The sequence below is a fragment of the Sinohyriopsis cumingii genome, chromosome 5, assembly GCF_028554795.1.
Source record: "Sinohyriopsis cumingii isolate HCF-2022 chromosome 5, ASM2855479v2, whole genome shotgun sequence".
In the NCBI taxonomy this organism is placed as follows: Eukaryota; Metazoa; Mollusca; class Bivalvia; order Unionida; family Unionidae; genus Sinohyriopsis; species Sinohyriopsis cumingii.
Window position 1 is genome coordinate 129,786,272 of NC_142965.1, and position 17,930 is coordinate 129,804,201.

Genomic DNA, 17,930 nt, shown 5'->3' on the forward strand with positions numbered 1-17,930 from the left:
AAAGGGCATGTGCAACGGGTATACATATTGTGTGCACTATCTACAGTTTTGTCATTATGGTTTGATTTGATGGCACATGCTGTCATTGCTAAGAACATGCTTTCACTCATGGCAAATAAGTCCTTTGTTTGGAAACCATTTTCTTTGTTGAACCCTTTACCTCATGATGTAAACATGGCCCAGTTGGGTATTGAAATGGCACCAAAAGTGAACTGATTTATTGTGAAGAGGGTGAACTCAGTTATTTCAGACTGAAAAGGAAGGAAAGTAGAGTGTGTTAGCTTAGGCTCTATCATCCTGGATATGATGGCTTATTTGCATATAACAGTTAACTCAAGACCCAATGAGTATCTTATCCAGATTGACTCATGAACTTTAGGTAGTCACCACCAGCATTGCATTTCGACGTAACTATTCCCAAATTGACATTATATGAAGGCCAAAGTTGGCTGTTTGGGAACCAGTGTTTCACTGGTTACCATGCCAACTGAAAGGGTGCATGTTTGAGATCCTGCCATCACACTAACCTTGGTCATCTACTGTGGTGTGTCTGTGGACAGGACAATGGCCTTAAATAACCTGTTATGGTGTGTCATTAAAACTAGCTGTGTCTGTGGGCAGGACAATGGCCTTAAATAACCTGTTATGGTTTGTCATTAAAACTAGCTGTATCTGTGGACAGGACAATGGCCTTAAATAACCTGTTATGGTGTGTCATTAAAACTAGCTGTGTCTGTGGGCAGGACGATGGCCTTAAATAACCTGTTATGGTGTGTCACTAAAACTAGCTGTGTCTGTGGGCAGGACAATTGCCTTAAATAACCTGTTATGGTGTGTTATTAAAACTAGCTCTTACCTCTGAGACGTACCAAAGGAATCAATTTGATCTGAAGCTGCAGCACAACAGGTTACCTTACACAACAGGTTACCTTACACAACATTACACAACAGGTTACCTTACACAACAGGTTACCTTACATGATTGTTCAGCAGCTACATGATGATATAACTTGTCAGCTTCTGCAGGCTTGTGTGTGGGTGTATGGGTGGGTGGGTGAGATTTTTCCCTACTGGTCACATCCAGGGATGTCTTACACTACTGTTGCCAATATCCTCTCATGAGATTTGAAACTGTTTCATTTATTAGGTGGCCAGAGACTGTGCCTTCTTCAGGGTAAGAGCAATATAACTCCCTCCCTCATTACTTATTCTCCTAATGTATTATGATTGGGTAATGTATTTGACAAGAAACCAATTTAGGGAGTAATAATAGTTGCTTTTGATAATACTTATATAATATAATATAGGCCCTCCCAACTTCATGGTAGCTACCTCTTAAATACTGACAGAGTGTGCATATCTGTTTTGCTAAATACAAAAAGTATTTATAGAATATAACACCAGTCTAAGGGGAAATCACTCTTGTCTGACTCCCACCTAGGTTGGCTGACAAATTTTAGCACTTTTGTTGCAAACAAATCAGCTTAGGTTGGCTGGATTTGTGAGATGGTGGTCATACTTCTAATCATTTGGTAAGTATTATCAAAACAATGTAATTGACTCCAAAAATTGGTTTCTTATATCTTTGCATTAATACAAGTTTGATACAAAGTGTAAAATTAAAAAATAGAAAGATTTATATTTTACTTAAAAGATTCAGTTGTTTTAAGTATCCCCATTAACTTAAAGCTTTCATTAAATGATCTATTCTTGTTTGAAACTTGCTGTTTAGATTTTTATTTGCCTGCCATCCTGACAGTGTATTTGTTGTAGATGTGTCCCTCCATCTCTCGTCTTTTTTTGTTTTTCATTTGCAATTTGGTTTCTATTTGATAGCATGAGTTTTGCATTAAGATACCTTTACTAAGCTTTACAGGGATTTCAAATACAAAGAAACCCATCAATCTGGCAGTCAATGGTCTTTGTCATCTTATCTATGAAAACAGAATGGCTTCTTTGCAGTAACTTCACATCTACTGTACATATCAATATGTTACCTTTCTGATTTCTTGATCTATGAAAACAGAATGGCTTCTTTGCAATAGCTTCACATCTACTGTACATATCAATATGTTACCTTACTGATTTCTTGATCTATGAAAACAGAATGGCTCCTTTGCAATAGCTTCACATCTACTGTACATATCAATATGTTACCTTACTGATTTTTTGATCTATGAAAACAGAATGGCTTCACATCTACTGTACATATCAATATGTTACCTTACTGATTTCTTGAAAAAGATTCACTTTGAATTATGGTTTTTTTAATTATGGGTTTTAATTGGAAAATATTGATTTGGTGTGATAAGAATGTGTTTCCTTGGGTTTGGTCATAGGTTAGTAGTAAAAAAAAAACTTGCAGTGGATGGGGGAAAGTAAAAAGATTTATTGGTCATTTTTACAGCTCTGAAGTGGAGAAAAGGGAACTAGATTCAGTTAGTCAGATGAGAGAAGCTGTTCAAATGGTAGAAAATGCTATGCTGGAAAAGGAACAGGTAAAGTTTTTTTTTATATGCAAGTGACTATTCCATTGGTTTCATTTCTATGGAAAACTGTTACTTGTTATGCAAATCCATCAATACTTTAATGTTTATTCTTAGCTGAAAACAGGACTTTTTTAACGGCAGCTGTTGGATGATTAATATGTGAAATTTTAAACACAATTAACTACCCATATTTTGATTAAGCATCATTATTGGCCTTTTGAAGCCATAATATTTAATCTCATTTATATTCATACATAAAATTGTATGGAATGTGATTTACGGCATAAACAATAATTAAAAGGTTTGTGATTATAATTGTTAACTTAAAAATGTATCATTTTCAAACTAGTCAATGCCTATTTCATTTGATGGTGTAGACATTTTGAATTTCTCACAAACAGTAGTTCTGTTTTTATCAAAAATGATATTTCTGCCAATTGGTGCAATCCTATTTTGAACTTCGTTAGAAGTTAATACTAGTTTAGACAATATAGACTTCAAGTAAGATATTTCTTGTTCAGTATAGACTTAAGATACTTTTTATTCAGGCTGAGGCACTAGTCCAGCAGAGAGAAGAAGAAATTGAGCAGTTTAAGGAAGTTATCAACAAACTTATCAACGAGGCAGGTGCTCGAACCAGACAAGAGGTAACGTATTGACTTAACATCAAGGCTTGATTGAAATCACAACCAGTTTATATGGCAGAGAATCATAAGTTTTTATCAAATCTGCAGTAGCAGATAGGGATACGTACATACAAAAAAAGAGCTTTGTTTTGAGTTGAGAGACAGAACATGTTTGATATAACATAGAATACATTGAGGCTGCCAGGTCCTAACATGGCCAAAAGCATTTCAAAGTCAGAAAGATGCATTGTGCTAGTTTGTAGGTAAAGATTAGCCTGGTGTGGATATTTATTCAAGATATATTAACAGATCCTGTTGAAATGTGAACTCGGTACATCAAACACCATCTTAAAAGATTATGTTCTGCATTAAATTATATTTGGACAATGATTCTTTTGATTTTTTCATCATCGAAAAATTGCATTTTTCTTGGACATGTTGAAGCTTTTTCCTTGGGAATTTAGAATAAAGAGTCTAAATGCTGTGTATTAGAGTTGGATACATCTTATACCATGGTATAACACAGTATTTTTAAGCATACCATGTATTAGAGCTGGATACATTTTATGCCATGTTATAGCACAGTATTTCTAAGCATACCATGTATTAGAGCTGGATACATTTTATACCATGGTATAACACAGTATTTCTAAGCATACCATATATTAGAGCTGGATACATTTTATACCATGGTATAACACAGTATTTCTAAGCATGCCACGTATTAGAGCTGGATACCTTTTATGCCATGGTATAACACAGTATTTCTAAGCATACCATGTATTAGAGCTGGATACATTTTATGCCATGGTATAACAGTATTTCTAAGCATACCATGTATTAGAGCTAGATACCTTTTTTGCCATGATATAACACAGTATTCCTAAGCATACCATGTATTAGAGCTGGATACATTTTATACCATGGTATAACACAGTATTTCTAAGCATACCATGTATTAGAGCTGGATACATTTTATGCCATGGTATAACACAGTATTTCTAAGCATACCATGTATTAGAGCTAGATACATTGTATACTGTGGTATAACACAGTATTTCTAAGCATACCATGTATTAGAGCTGGATGCATTGTATACCATGGTATAACACAGTATTTCTAAGCATGCCATGTATTAGAGCTGGATACATTGTATACCATGGTATAAAACAGTATTTCTAAGCATACCTTGTATTAGAGCTGGATACATATTATACCATGATATAACACAGTATTCCTAAGCATACCATGTATTAGAGCTGGATACATAGTATACCATGTATAACAGTATTTCTAAGCATACCTTGATATGCGCCATGGTATACCGCAATTATATTAGGACCAACAATTATAATGTTGTGAGGCAGGGGCCTAATACCTTTTTGTTTAAAATTCCATCTGTCATTAGCTGGAAAAATTATCTTGCTTTTATTTGTAACAAATTAATGTGATGTTATATCCACTGTATTTTTTGAAGAATGAAACATAATTACCTTGAGATGAAAAGAAAAACATATATCTCACCTGAAAAGAAAATTGCAGCCCAACTCCACAACAGTGATATGGTCATTGTCTTATGGTAGATATATTTGCTGTTCTAATGTTAATTGCTGTATAATTTGTAATCTAAACACTAACTAAAGTTGGATGATTAAGCTTACACTATAGCTGACACCCTGTGAAAGAAATTGTTTTGACATTGGAGTGTTTGTTGATACAGATAGAGTGTTGACACTGTAGCCAACAATTTACTAGTTACACTATTGATGTGTAGGCAGGGAAAATATGAGTGAGATGCCAACACCAAACTAAGATATGTATTCAGAGAAGGCCAATAAACATAAAACACTTATTCAACCAAAGAGAAAATATTTAGTGGAATTTAGAAATGTCAAATTCAAACAGGAAACAACTGATGTCCCAAAAAGCATAGGATGATTCACAGTCTTACACATGTTCTTGTAATTAACACAGTAAGATATGTTTATTAAAAAAATGATTTTCAAACGTTCTTCCAAAAATTTGATTTGCCTTAAACATCTTTCACAACATGCTATTTGGCTATCACATTGCCATATATGATATGTGTCAGATATTTGTCTAAAAGAACCCAAATATAATTGTAATATTCAAAATTAATTTGTGACAAATAAAATGTTTTGCAAAAACAATAACAAAAGTTTTGGGGATTCTTTTGTCTTGAAAAATGAAGACATGCTGTTAATATCACTTAATTCATAACCAGATTACTTGGGAATTTCCATACATTCCATACTGAGTGGAAAAGTGCAGTGGTAGGCACCACTGGAAAAAATACAACAGTAAACTGATATGCTGGTCATGCTGTGCATCTCTAATATGTATATGTAAAACTTTGGTAGTCCCAAGCAGATTTTGTTACATGTTATGCATTTGGACTGGATCAGAAAAACTCTGATATCGTTCAGGAAATGTCTTTCCCTGGATGTTGCTTCACACTTGTTATTGTTGTAGTTTGAATGTTTCATACATTTGAATTAAACAAAACATTTTTGGTCTTGTTATGTTTTGAATAGAACTGTATTTAAATGCCATATTATATCATGCATACACCAAAGTCTTCCAGTTGCAAACATCATACACCTTGATCTGCTGTTACATGATGTGCTAGCTGATCATGGTCCACATTGTGCGCTCTTATTTTAAACAGGCTGTAAAGACCCTGCACTGTTGGTACGTGATGTGCTGGCAGATTATAGTGTAGAGTGTTCACTCTGATTTGAAACAGGCTGTAAAGACCCTGATCTGCTACTGCATGATGACCAAGCTTATCTGGAATCTGTGCTTATTTGCAGTTTGGTACATGTTATCCACAGGTTAACACTATAGATATACAATTTTAAAAACATTTCTATAGATTCATCATGTCTCAAAACTATTATTCTTTCTTTCACAGGTCGACAATGTGAGAGTTCAGTGCAATGAAAAAATAACAAAGCTCACAGAAGAAGTGCGAGCATTAGAGATGGTTAGTTGTCATCTTATCTCTCTTTACAGCTCAGTTTTACACCATTGCAGTGTTTGATCATCATGGCGAACACGTTATAATCTATAACACTATTGTGATGTATTGTTGCTGGGTTTGGTGACACACTGATATTGGCAGAATAAATGTGCGTTATCCATACCAGTGTAAATCTGTTTTGAATTTACTACTATACAGAGTACTAATAGAGAGTATCATGTTTGACATAATAAGCTGTGTCATCAGTGTTAGATTATTTTAATCTGTATATGTTTTTCAGACTTAAACAGCAGCAATGAACTGGTCAGGGCAAAACATATGGAATTTTGTGTGATATGCAACCTTGACTTTGGTATTTGGTTTATCTCTGTGTTGTATAAACTTTGTAATATTATAGGATTCAATTATCATGGTTGGGTATTTATTGATGTGTAAATATTACCTCACCACTCACTCTTAAGGACTTTATGTTAAGTTTGTGAGTGAATAGGTAACAATTTACACATCGATAAGTGATCTTAGGAGTTTGTTTTTAATAATAAAAAGATTAGTTAATTCTTTTCAAACCAGCCTACTCCGTTTGTTAACATTACACTTGCAATACGTTACAGCATTCGTTGTTCTTGCTTTGGACACATTTCAGTCTTTCAGAGCAAAATTGTGACCATTTTTAGTGAGATCCCTTGCTTGTAATATGGTCCTGACCTTTAATATCAGCTGGTGGAACATATTGTCACAGCAAAATGCAATAATTTCTGAAGATTTGTTTGTAAAGCCTGCCATATGCTTTCTTTGGCAAAATGGGTGAATGTTGGAGTGCAGGAATGACTGCACAGTTACATTGTTTTAACTTCTAATTGGCGATTTTAATCAGGGGTTGCAAATTTTGGTTGGAAGTGGGTGGGTGAAGGTTTTTATTTTTATTATATCATGTAAAGCATTGGTATAGATAAAAGTAGTTTGCCAAATTTACTGATGTATAAAAAATTCTTGATCAGTATCACTTGGTTATTATTATCCAATCAGATTGTAGAAAATTTGGTTAATTCATACTAATTGTATTTATGTAGGAAAATTATAATGTGAACAAGCTTCTTAAAATGAGCTACTGTATTCATGAAGAATTGATGCAAAACCCATGTTCCTTCCAAGTTCTAGGTTTTTAAGTTTTGTGAACAATTTACATCCTGGTTTATTGTTTTCTAGAAAATTTCTGAATGTTTGTAAAAAGCTTCACTTTCCTGTCTGTACAACTTAAGACTAGGTTTTTATTTTATAAATTTGACTTCATACCAGCAACAGCCATGTAATATAGAGGACAGAAGAATGTTTCATCAAGGTGACAATGATTATAACCACTGGTAATTTCTTTGTACTAACTGGGAAATTGATGTTAATTGTTTCAACATTCAAAAAAGGATCTCTTTAAAACTGGTATGTACCCTTTGGGACTGAATTAAATTCTTGAACTTAGATATTGTAACACCAGGAAAAGTTTGTATAGTTCTGTAATTTATTTTAGAAACATTTTTTGCAAGCGAGTCAGAAATTATTGCCACTGAAATGATTTGGACTCAGTACAAGTAATAATACATGTTAAGAACTCCTGTTCTCATTCTGTGTGAAACTAAGGTTTCTCATTGGAGTCAAAGGTTAAAATAATTTGCCTCAGTTCTTTTATCCATGCAGCTGAATAAGGTGTGAAGGGACTTGGGGACTGCCCAGGAGCATTCCCGACTCCCTCCCTCCAGAAATGATATGATTAGAAAAAGTGTGTAATATGGTCAGTTTTTGGAATTGGTAACTTTAATGTGGCTTGAAACTTAGCATAGGTAATTGGTGTCAGTTCGTTAACTGAATCCAATAAACAAAATGCTGAGAAGAATTTGTTGGTCTTGACTGTTGAAATCATAGTTTGATAGGCTTGGATGAGACATGAGTCTGGTATGAGACGAACTGGAATCTTTGTTTTAGACCATTCATTTTTTGATGATTATTTTATCATCAGACAATTGAAAATTACTGGAAAGAATGTGCTTCAATGATCAAAATCTTGAACAGAAACTGAAATTATGCTTGATTTCCAAGTCAGTAGAAACGACATATATACTTTGGCTTGGAAATATCCAAAAACTTGTAAATTTCAAACAAAATCGGAGGTGTTTTTTGTAAGGTTTTATTAGAAGTATGTGAATGGTTTCTAGAAGGCTCATGTTGCATGGAATAAGAATTTTAAGTGTATGTGTAAAAGTTAACATCTGGCTTGTAATTTCTGATATTTTAAGATTAAAATGAAAGCTTAGAAACTAGAAATTATGGTACAGGTGACAAATGATCTATTTACAAAACGATGCAAAAACTTCATTTGAATAAAGTGATTGCTAATTGTTCCTTGTTGTTAATGACTATTTTGACATCCCTATGCAAAATCCTAAGCTGACATTGTAAGAATTTTGAAACTGTCAGAAAGATACCAGACAGTAAGTTATGTTGAGTGGATAATAATTAATCAAAAATTGGAAACTGACACTAGAGTAAAAAAAATGTGCAAATCTATGTATGTTTCTTAGATTGATTGATGCAGTTTTGCATATGCATATGAGGGCTGTTCCTTTAAAACATACATTGGACCCAGGGAAGGTACATTTATTATGGAGTAGTCACCCATAGTTTCCATTTAGAATTGGGTGTCATTTTCATATGTCACATGGGTTCAAGTCTTGGGCTCTGCCAGTATGAGTACTGCCATGTCAGCCTATAATGCGCATCGTGTAATTCTGCGCAATGATACATCATTTCTGTAAACATTTGATTACGTGCTATTTTGGGTCAAAAATCCATTTTGTATCCAGAAGAAGAATCATACATTAATTAAGAAAAGTGATATTCATAAAGTGTACAAAAATATCCCAAATTTAAACTCCAAATGCACATAAAAATGTGATTTCTAAATGGCAACTTGAAGACCCACTCCATGACCTTCTTGAACCGGTAATCCAGAAAATTTGATTTACTATGCATCTTTTAGAATCATAAAAATAAATACCTTGTATAAAAGATGGAAATGTGTACCTTAAAACAAAGCTATTTTAACCCAAGTTTCCAATTTTGCAAGAAGTTGTCCCACACGTAAAAAAATCGTCTGCTACCCAGCGTGTCTACTTGCCGTTACAACATAAATTCTCAACAAATTACCCGGCGTATAGTCTGTTTCTAAATTCTGTAGTAATTTTTCCCCATCAACATGACGTTGTAAAAACATTACATCCTATTCATTGTTATTTCTCTTCCATGTAATAGCTTATTTTTCATAAAATGTTGAACTTTACTAACATTTTTACAAGATCAGTTTAGTTTGCTTAATATCTCTTGCCATTTATTGGCATTTTTACGTTGAATTTTGTAAAACTAGCTATAAACCTGACCTAATTACTCGACTGAACTGCTGACAGAAATAGTCCGAAGTAATATATTTCATTTCTCTAGCAAGATGGATAAACATTACCTCTTTTCAAAGCTATGCGCAGAATAGGCCGACATATCGCAAGTCAGGAAAAACGGGGGTGGTATCCCCTGTGTCCAAAATTAATATTATTTTGAACAGAATATTCTGGTGACAATTACATCTTTTAAAATGGTAAGCATTGCTGTATTTTATTTTTGTCAATCGCTCGAATTCGGTATGCGTTTTGCTTCAGTATTGGAAACGAAAACCTTAGGTGTGCAGAATGCCCGACGGCAGTGTATGTAAGAAAGTTTACCAATAGCTTCTTGGATGTCATGTTTGTTTAAATGGAACACCCCTGAAAAAAGAATCATTGTGAAAAAGAATCAAGATTCCTATTACCAGTCATGAGAAAAATAAAATGATTCTTATTGCATGACAGATTCCTACATGAATACATTTTTGTTCAGTTGAAAGAAGGCCTTTCTGTAAAATTCACATGTATACCATCTTAATAATAAATAAGCAAATTGATTGTCTGCCCCTGGCAGGCTGTAAGTAGAAAGTCATACAGGACAGTAAAATAAACATCATCTCAAGTGACATTGGTGGAATTAGTTAGAAGTTAACACTCTGATGACATAATCTCACAGTTTATTTGTACTCTTTTACCTTTAAGCAATTGACTCCGGGGACTGAGGTTAACAGCTGTTTCTAAAAAACAATTATTTGCTATGCATTCATGGGGACTGTACAAAACTGGATATTTGCAGTGATTATATCTTCATTGAAACCATCCACTGCATCTTACTGAATTGAGATTACATATGGCAGCATCAGGTTCAAGCTATTCTTTAGTTTTCATAAATGATAGACCATTATATTGTGGAAGAAACATTCCCACATTAAACGTCCTTTCTTTGCTCTGCAGGATAAGGGCTATTCCATTTAAACATTCATGGTACTCACAGAAGGTAATTTTTAAAAACATATGCAAACAATTCATATGATAATGAGTGGGCCCCGAGTGGCCGAGTGGTCTAAAGCGCTCTCCGTTACGGATCACTACCATCTCACCTCTGTCTGCGTGGGTTTGAGTCTAGGATTCGGCTAACGTGGGTATGTGAGAAAGCTTGCCAGTGGCTTCTCGTGGGTCAGTGGTTCTTCCTGGGGTTTTGCCGGGTTCTTTCTGAGATTCTCCACCATTAATACTGGCCGCCATGCATAGCCTATTGTGTGCTGAAATATGGTGTTAAACATTACAACAACAACAACAATCATATGATAATGATACAAAATTCAAACTTTGCTTTGACAAGTTACTATTCCAAATTGAAAGTGACTTTGCAGGGTCCCAAATATGTTATATTGGAACAGCCCTAAGATGTGGAACTCTGTGTGTGTGATTTGGATTTTTATAGTAGCTTTGACAGTTTGAGTCATATTGCTAGACTGTCCGCAGTATGGCAGTTTATAGTGATGTCTAGGACTGCTGCATCATGCCACAAACATGTGGCATCATATCTCACACAGTTATATTATCCTGACACCAGGCCAACCAGTCCTAACACTAACCTCTTAACACTGAGCACAAAGTGAGAAATCTGCTGGCATATTTATAAGAGTCTTTGGTATGAATTTGCTCGGGTTCGAATCAGCTGTTACAAGTCTATGCTCTTAAAATAAGTAATAGAAAAACAACAAGCTTTGTAAAATTCAACAAATACTGGGTAATTTATTTCCCTAGATTACAGAGTGCAAATGAGAGAAAAGAACTTAGAGTATTGTGAATTAAATCACAAAATAATCCTAGAATTACAAACACAAGTCCTAATAATTTAAAGTCCTTAATAAAGTTTAGTATAAATTCAAATTAACTCCAAAGCTGAAGATGTTGATGTGTCTGTTGTAACTGTTTAGTGTTGATGTGTCAGCAGTATTTCGTTGAATCACAGTAATATATTTCCAACACTAGTGAATGTCTCTGTCCAAAAATGTATCAGAGCACTTTTGTATTTCCAGAGAAAATAATCACTTGAATTTAATAATTTGAAGAAACAGATTCCAACCCGAAATGAAATACTGGACACAGCAAATAATACAACTTGATTGTGCTAGATCTTAAAGTACCAATGAATTTCTCTTCAGTGACAAGTTTAAATAGTCTTCTACTTGACCTGAGGTCACAATTAGCATATTTTTTAAAAAATATTACCTAATGTAAAATAACCTTCTAGAATGATCCTGATGTTTGCAAAAGGTATATTAGTTATTACTAGAAACCTATTACTAAAATTAACAAAATAGAATCAGGATTATGTCAGGTAGATCAGGTTAATTCCAATAATCTTGACCTAGACCCAAATAAAGATATTTACTTTTATTAATAATGATCCTGATATTAAGCCCAAACACATAGAAAATATTTTAACTATGTATTAGTTCTTTACAGAATAATTTTTTTTAAAATTCAGGTCAAGCAGAAATTAATTTAATTTTGGACAAGGTCAAGTCCAACATACAATGTTACTAAAATAACAAACAATACAGATTAACCATATATAACACCACGATCTCCCACATCTGAGGCAGATACTCTAACCACTTAGGCCACATGAGCTATATGGATGTGGAGCTAAGTTTTAAAGTTTTTATGAATTCTGTCTAATTTTTGTTGATCTACAGATACATATTCTGCAAGGTTGCAGCTACTGACTTCAGTTTTCTGATCAAGAATTCAATTTTCAATTAACATTAGCATAATTCTTTTTGAAAACCAGACTGAGTGTGATATAGGAATTTCTGGTAAACAAAAAAAAAAATGAAAGTTTTACCAATTGTTGAACTGGCTACTGAAAAGACCACAGAAACCTGGATAAAAGGTCATTTTGTGAAGACGAACTCACAATATTACTGATCAACAAAACATTTTTGGTCTTTGACCAAGCAGGATAAGGGTCATCCAAGGAGGACAGCTTACAGTGCTAGCAGAGGGTAGGTATTGGCTCTTTTGATAATCAACAGTTTTGAGATCTTCCGAAAACTTGAATGGTTATTCCTTTTTGACTAAATTTCAATGTAAACTTATTTTCCTTTACAAGGACAATGCAGATAAGGAAGACCAGTTGGAGAGAGCCATGCGAGAGAAGAGGGCAGTGGAAGCAGAGTTTGAGAAGGTAATGATTAACTATTTATGTAGGTTAGGAAAATTAAGGATTGGATTAGGATTAATTAATAACTAATAATGAAATTAAAATGTCAGAATTTTGCATCAGATGTAAGGTTTTGCAGAGTGATGGAATTTTGGACCTTCAAGTGGAATTACAGCATGATTATGCACAAATTACTTGAGGTGAACAAAGAAAAATATTAGTTTGTATACAGACCTTAACATGTAGCTGACTGGATTAGATTGTCAGATCATCATACAAATATATCAGTTGTTTACAGATTTATTTTTTATGAAACCTTATAGAATTAAGAAAAAAATCACTTGAGATTGACAAATGTAATTTGGTTTATCTTATTTATGTATGTGGCCTGGTTTTTATGGTCAGTTTACCTAGTTTCTACAGATCTTTTAATTTTTGGATGCAGACTTCCTTAGACAGAAGTTTTGTAAGCGTGATTAACGTAAAGTAACTTCAGGTAGACAGATGAAATTTGATATGCTTATTTGGATTATTGTAAGGGCATCAGTGGGATTTACATGCTGTTTTATATTCACTGATAATTTTTAACAAGTGGGGCCCTGTTAGAGGAGTAGAGATCTTTGGAGAAATTTTATAAAGCACAAACAGTATTTCTTTGTATAGCAATGCTTACACTGTGTGTGTGTGTCAGATGTTTTATCTGATCAGCAATGTAACTTTAGGTTATGTTAAGATGGGATGTTTATGAGTTGTCCTGAACTGACTATTTTACTACTGACACTTTTGAATCATATTACAAATTTCAGATTATAATTAAAAAGAAGTTCTTATGAAAAATCAGATAAATTTAAAAATGTATTGCAAAAAACTATGTACAAAATGTTTTGGGGACATAGTTTAAGATCAAAGGTACAGATCCATTACTTTATCATCATAATTTTATTATTATAAACACAATTAAAGCAATAAAAGAAAGAATGAAAGAAAGGCATTATCCGAGGACCTATTGTAATTTTTCCGTTCCCATATTTAATTTACAGATGTAAATTAACTGACAGTTACTATAAACTTTTAAAAGTATTTTTTAATTAAGGATATTAAAAGTTATTTTCCATACGCTTTGTTGGGTCAGTTGGATTTCCTTTGCATACATTGTTGATATTGCTTCACTGTAAGAATGCAGGCAGCGTGTCTTAAATATGGCAAATGTAGTTACTAGTTACTTGACTAGATTTTTAATGATAACTATGACTAATACAATTTAAGTAGGTAAGGTGTTTTACTTTACAAAAAGATATTTATTATGCCATTTACTGATTTAAAGATTGCAAGAACTGCCTGGAGATATTAAAACGATTGTGAATTTCATGCTAATTTGTGCCTTGTTCAGCAAATTGATTTTTTGCACACTGCATTTAACTTTTGGACAAGCATTGAACTTATCCTACTTAAATTTTGCCAAAATGTTTTAAAAAAATGGTAGGGAGCCCAAAATCTAGATTTTAAAAATCAGGGACATTTTTCTTTTTCACACTGTTAAAAATGTTTCTTTACTTCATTTGCTATATTTTTTTCCCTTTCTTTCTGTCATTTACCAGTATTACAGAATGAGATTAATTGTCATGGTGGAGAGGGAATGAGGAACGTGATTTTGCTTTTGGAAAAATATGCTTCTAGTTTTTCAAAAGACTTTAAGAATTATTGGTTGGTTAAGATAGTAAAATTTACTTATTTTGAATCTGAACAGCTGCTACATTAATTTCATGTACAGCATAGAATAAAAACTGTCCTGCTAATAATATCAAACTTGTCTGATATACAGATCGTCTGTTTATACTTTTTAACTTCTCTGATATACAGATTGTCTATTTATACTTTTCTAACTTGTCTGATAGATCATCTGTTTGTTCTTTTATAACTTCTCTGATATACAGATTTTTCTATTTATACCTTTATAACATGTCTGATAGACAGATTGTCTATTGGTACTTTTATAACTTGTCTGATAGACAGATCGTCTGTTTATACTTTTATAACTTCTCTGATATACAGATTTTTCTATTTATACCTTTATAACATGTCTGATATACAGATCGTCTATTTATACTTTCATAACTTGTCTGATATACAGATCATCTATTTATACTTTCATAACTTGTCTGATATACAGATTGTCTATTTATACTTTCATAACTTGTCTGATATACAGATTGTCTATTTAAACTTTTATAACATGTCTGATATACAGATTATCTATTTATACTTTCATAACTTGTCTGATATTCAGATTGTCTATTTATACTTCATAGCTTGTCTGATATACAGATCGTCTGTTTAAACTTTTATAACATGTCTGATATACAGATTGTCTATTTATATTTTCATAACTTGTCTGATATGCAGATTATCTATTTATAATTTCATAACTTGTCTGATATACAGATTGTCTATTTATACTTAATAGCTTGTCTGATATACGGATTATCTATTTATACTTTCATAGCTTGTCTGATATACAGATTATCTATTTATACTTTCATAACTTGTCCGATATTCAGATTGTCTATTTATACTTTCATAACTTGTCTGATATACAGATTGTCTGTTTAAACTTTTATAACATGTCTGATATACAGATTGTCTGTTTAAACTTTTATGACATGTCTGATATACAGATTGTCTATTTATACTTTTATAACATGTCTGATATACAGATCGTCTATTTAAACTTTTATAACATGTCTGTTATACAGATCATCTATTTATACTTTCATAACTTGTGTGATATACAGATTGTCTATTTATACTTCATAGCTTGTCTGATATACAGATTGTCTATTTATACTTTTATAACTTGTCTGGTATATAGATCATCTATTTAAACTTTTATAACATGTATGATATACAGATTGTCTATTTATACTTTCATAACTTATCTGATATACAGATCGTCTGTTTAAACTTTTATAACATGTCTGATATACATATTGTCTATTTATACTTTCATAACTTGTCTGATATACAGATTGTCTATTTATACTTTCATAACTTGTCTGATATACAGATCGTCTATTTATATTTTTATAACTTGTCTGATATACAGATTTTTCTGTTTATACCTTTATAACATGTCTGATATAAAGATCGTCTATTTATACTTTCATAACTTGTCTGATATACAGATTGTCTATTTATGCTTTTATAACTTGTCTGATATACAGATCGTCTATTTATACTTTTATAAGTTGAAATATGGATGAATTTATTATCCTTATACTTTAAGAAATGGATATTTTGTGGTAACCTCAGTGTTTTTGTAACCACAACTCCTGCTAAACCAGTGGAAGGAATACAGAAAATGTAGGTTTCCCATATGATGACCATATGCAAGATGTTAAAGATTTTTATGCTGTTTTCCTTGGGTATCAGGAAGGGAGTCAAAGGTCCAACAGCAACATTTTTACAATATTTTTAGACCAAACCATGGGATGTCATTTGTACCATACTTGCATTGTTTTCTCTTACCATTCTCAAGAGAGATGGGTCAGCATCATGCCAAGCACTTGACCCTGGCTATTGAGACCCAGGCTATTGAGACCCTGGCTATTGAGACCCAGGCTATTGAGACCTTGGCTATTGAGAGACCAAGAAATGCTCACACAAGGATGTGACAGCAATCAGCATTACTGTTGATGTGGCCTTAGTTGCAGCTTTCTCATAACTGCATATATTAACATGATTAGCAAAGAACACAAATCATGAAAAATATATAGCGATCTTTACTATTTATGTTTCCCACACAATTATAACTTGGCTGCCACCTACACTGTCATAACCAGAGGATACTGAACAGATTACTGGGTCAGTACTGACATGGTTTGGTGGCACACTTGGACCAGTCCTGGATAGTGCATCACAACTTACAGACCCTAGTATTATCTCTGGTGATTAGTTCCTTGATAGCCTAGCACCAGATGTCAGCAAAGCAAGGACCACAGCCATTCCAACTCTGCCACATTTTCAACCTTTGCCCAAAATCATCAGGATGGGGCACAGTAACATAATTTTCTAGTATATCAATATATCAGTACTGAGATCCAACATACAGACATCACCTGGCATCCAGTCGTGCCAACTCAATGTCTGGTTCTGACATGGATACCTGGTCTAACCAGCTGTATCAAATACTGGATCAGTAAAGTATCACAGACTAGCACTGGACAGGTCCACAACAAATTCTACTTCAGTCATAACCCAGTATGGACTATGGTGATTTCCTTTTCTTGGACACCTGATACCTGACTTGTACCTTTTACATCACTATGCGAGTATCTGAAAATTGCCCAACACTGTGTTAATGCCTGGAGATCACTATGTCCCATGGACAGTCTCCCAACTTCATCAATAATCTCCATCCACCTTCTATCCCAGCTTAATCATTGCTACCTTCACAGGATGCTTCTTTGTCACTTCAGCCTTATAAGTTTGAAAACACACGATAATAGATACGATCTTCATTCCTTGATCTTACAGCAAGCATGGGAAACTCAGTCTTCTGTGCATCTGTTAAATTTTTCTATCTTCTTTTCCAGCAGAAAACAAGATTCATATCACCCTTTTCTAACATCCTGGAGGGAAAAAAACTTTGGCATTTTACCACAGAATGAGAGGGACTCTGTTTGGATGACCCATGGGTATTTCACTTCATTGGCAAGGGTTCCCAAATCACATTTAGCTACCCTACACAGCAGATATCCCCTAAGAGTTTTAAAAGCTGACTTTCTGCAGCAGAAAATAAAGACTCTTTTTATGAAATGGTGGTAGACATTATTCATGACACATTATCTGGGATTTTGCTAGAGGCTATTCTTAGTTCCAAAATCATTGGCAAAATCTGAATGGGCATAGATCTGAGCCCTTTCAACCAACACATCAAGCACCCAAGTTCAGAAGGGAGAAGCTGGGAACAGTTCCTAATGGCATTTAGGATGGAGATTTCTCAATCATTTTAGACCTCCAAGATGCATACCTTCATATTCCAATTTACTGGTCTTTCCAGGAAAGTTTTGAGATTTACGTACAGATCCACCAGCTCAGGGTTAGCTCCCTTTTGGTCTGAATCACAGTCTCTGGGACATCAGGTGATTCACTGACAGTGTCATGTCATTCTTCAGAATGTACTCCATGTCCATGATATTGAACTACCTGATGTCC

The 17,930-nt window shown here is 33.6% G+C and overlaps 1 protein-coding gene across 2 annotated transcripts in view; it reads left to right on the top strand.

Moving 5' to 3' along the window:
- LOC149800233 (sodium channel and clathrin linker 1-like) overlaps positions 1–17,930 on the top strand; it is a 107,024-nt gene that overhangs the window by 57,828 nt on the left and 31,266 nt on the right. For both annotated transcript variants that reach the window (XM_089959802.1, XM_089959803.1), the window contains exons 12-15: positions 2,408–2,498; positions 3,038–3,136; positions 6,051–6,122; positions 12,666–12,740. In XM_089959802.1, coding sequence (XP_089815928.1) covers positions 2,408–2,498; positions 3,038–3,136; positions 6,051–6,122; positions 12,666–12,740 — 337 coding nt within the window. The remainder of the gene's footprint in view (positions 1–2,407; positions 2,499–3,037; positions 3,137–6,050; positions 6,123–12,665; positions 12,741–17,930) is intronic.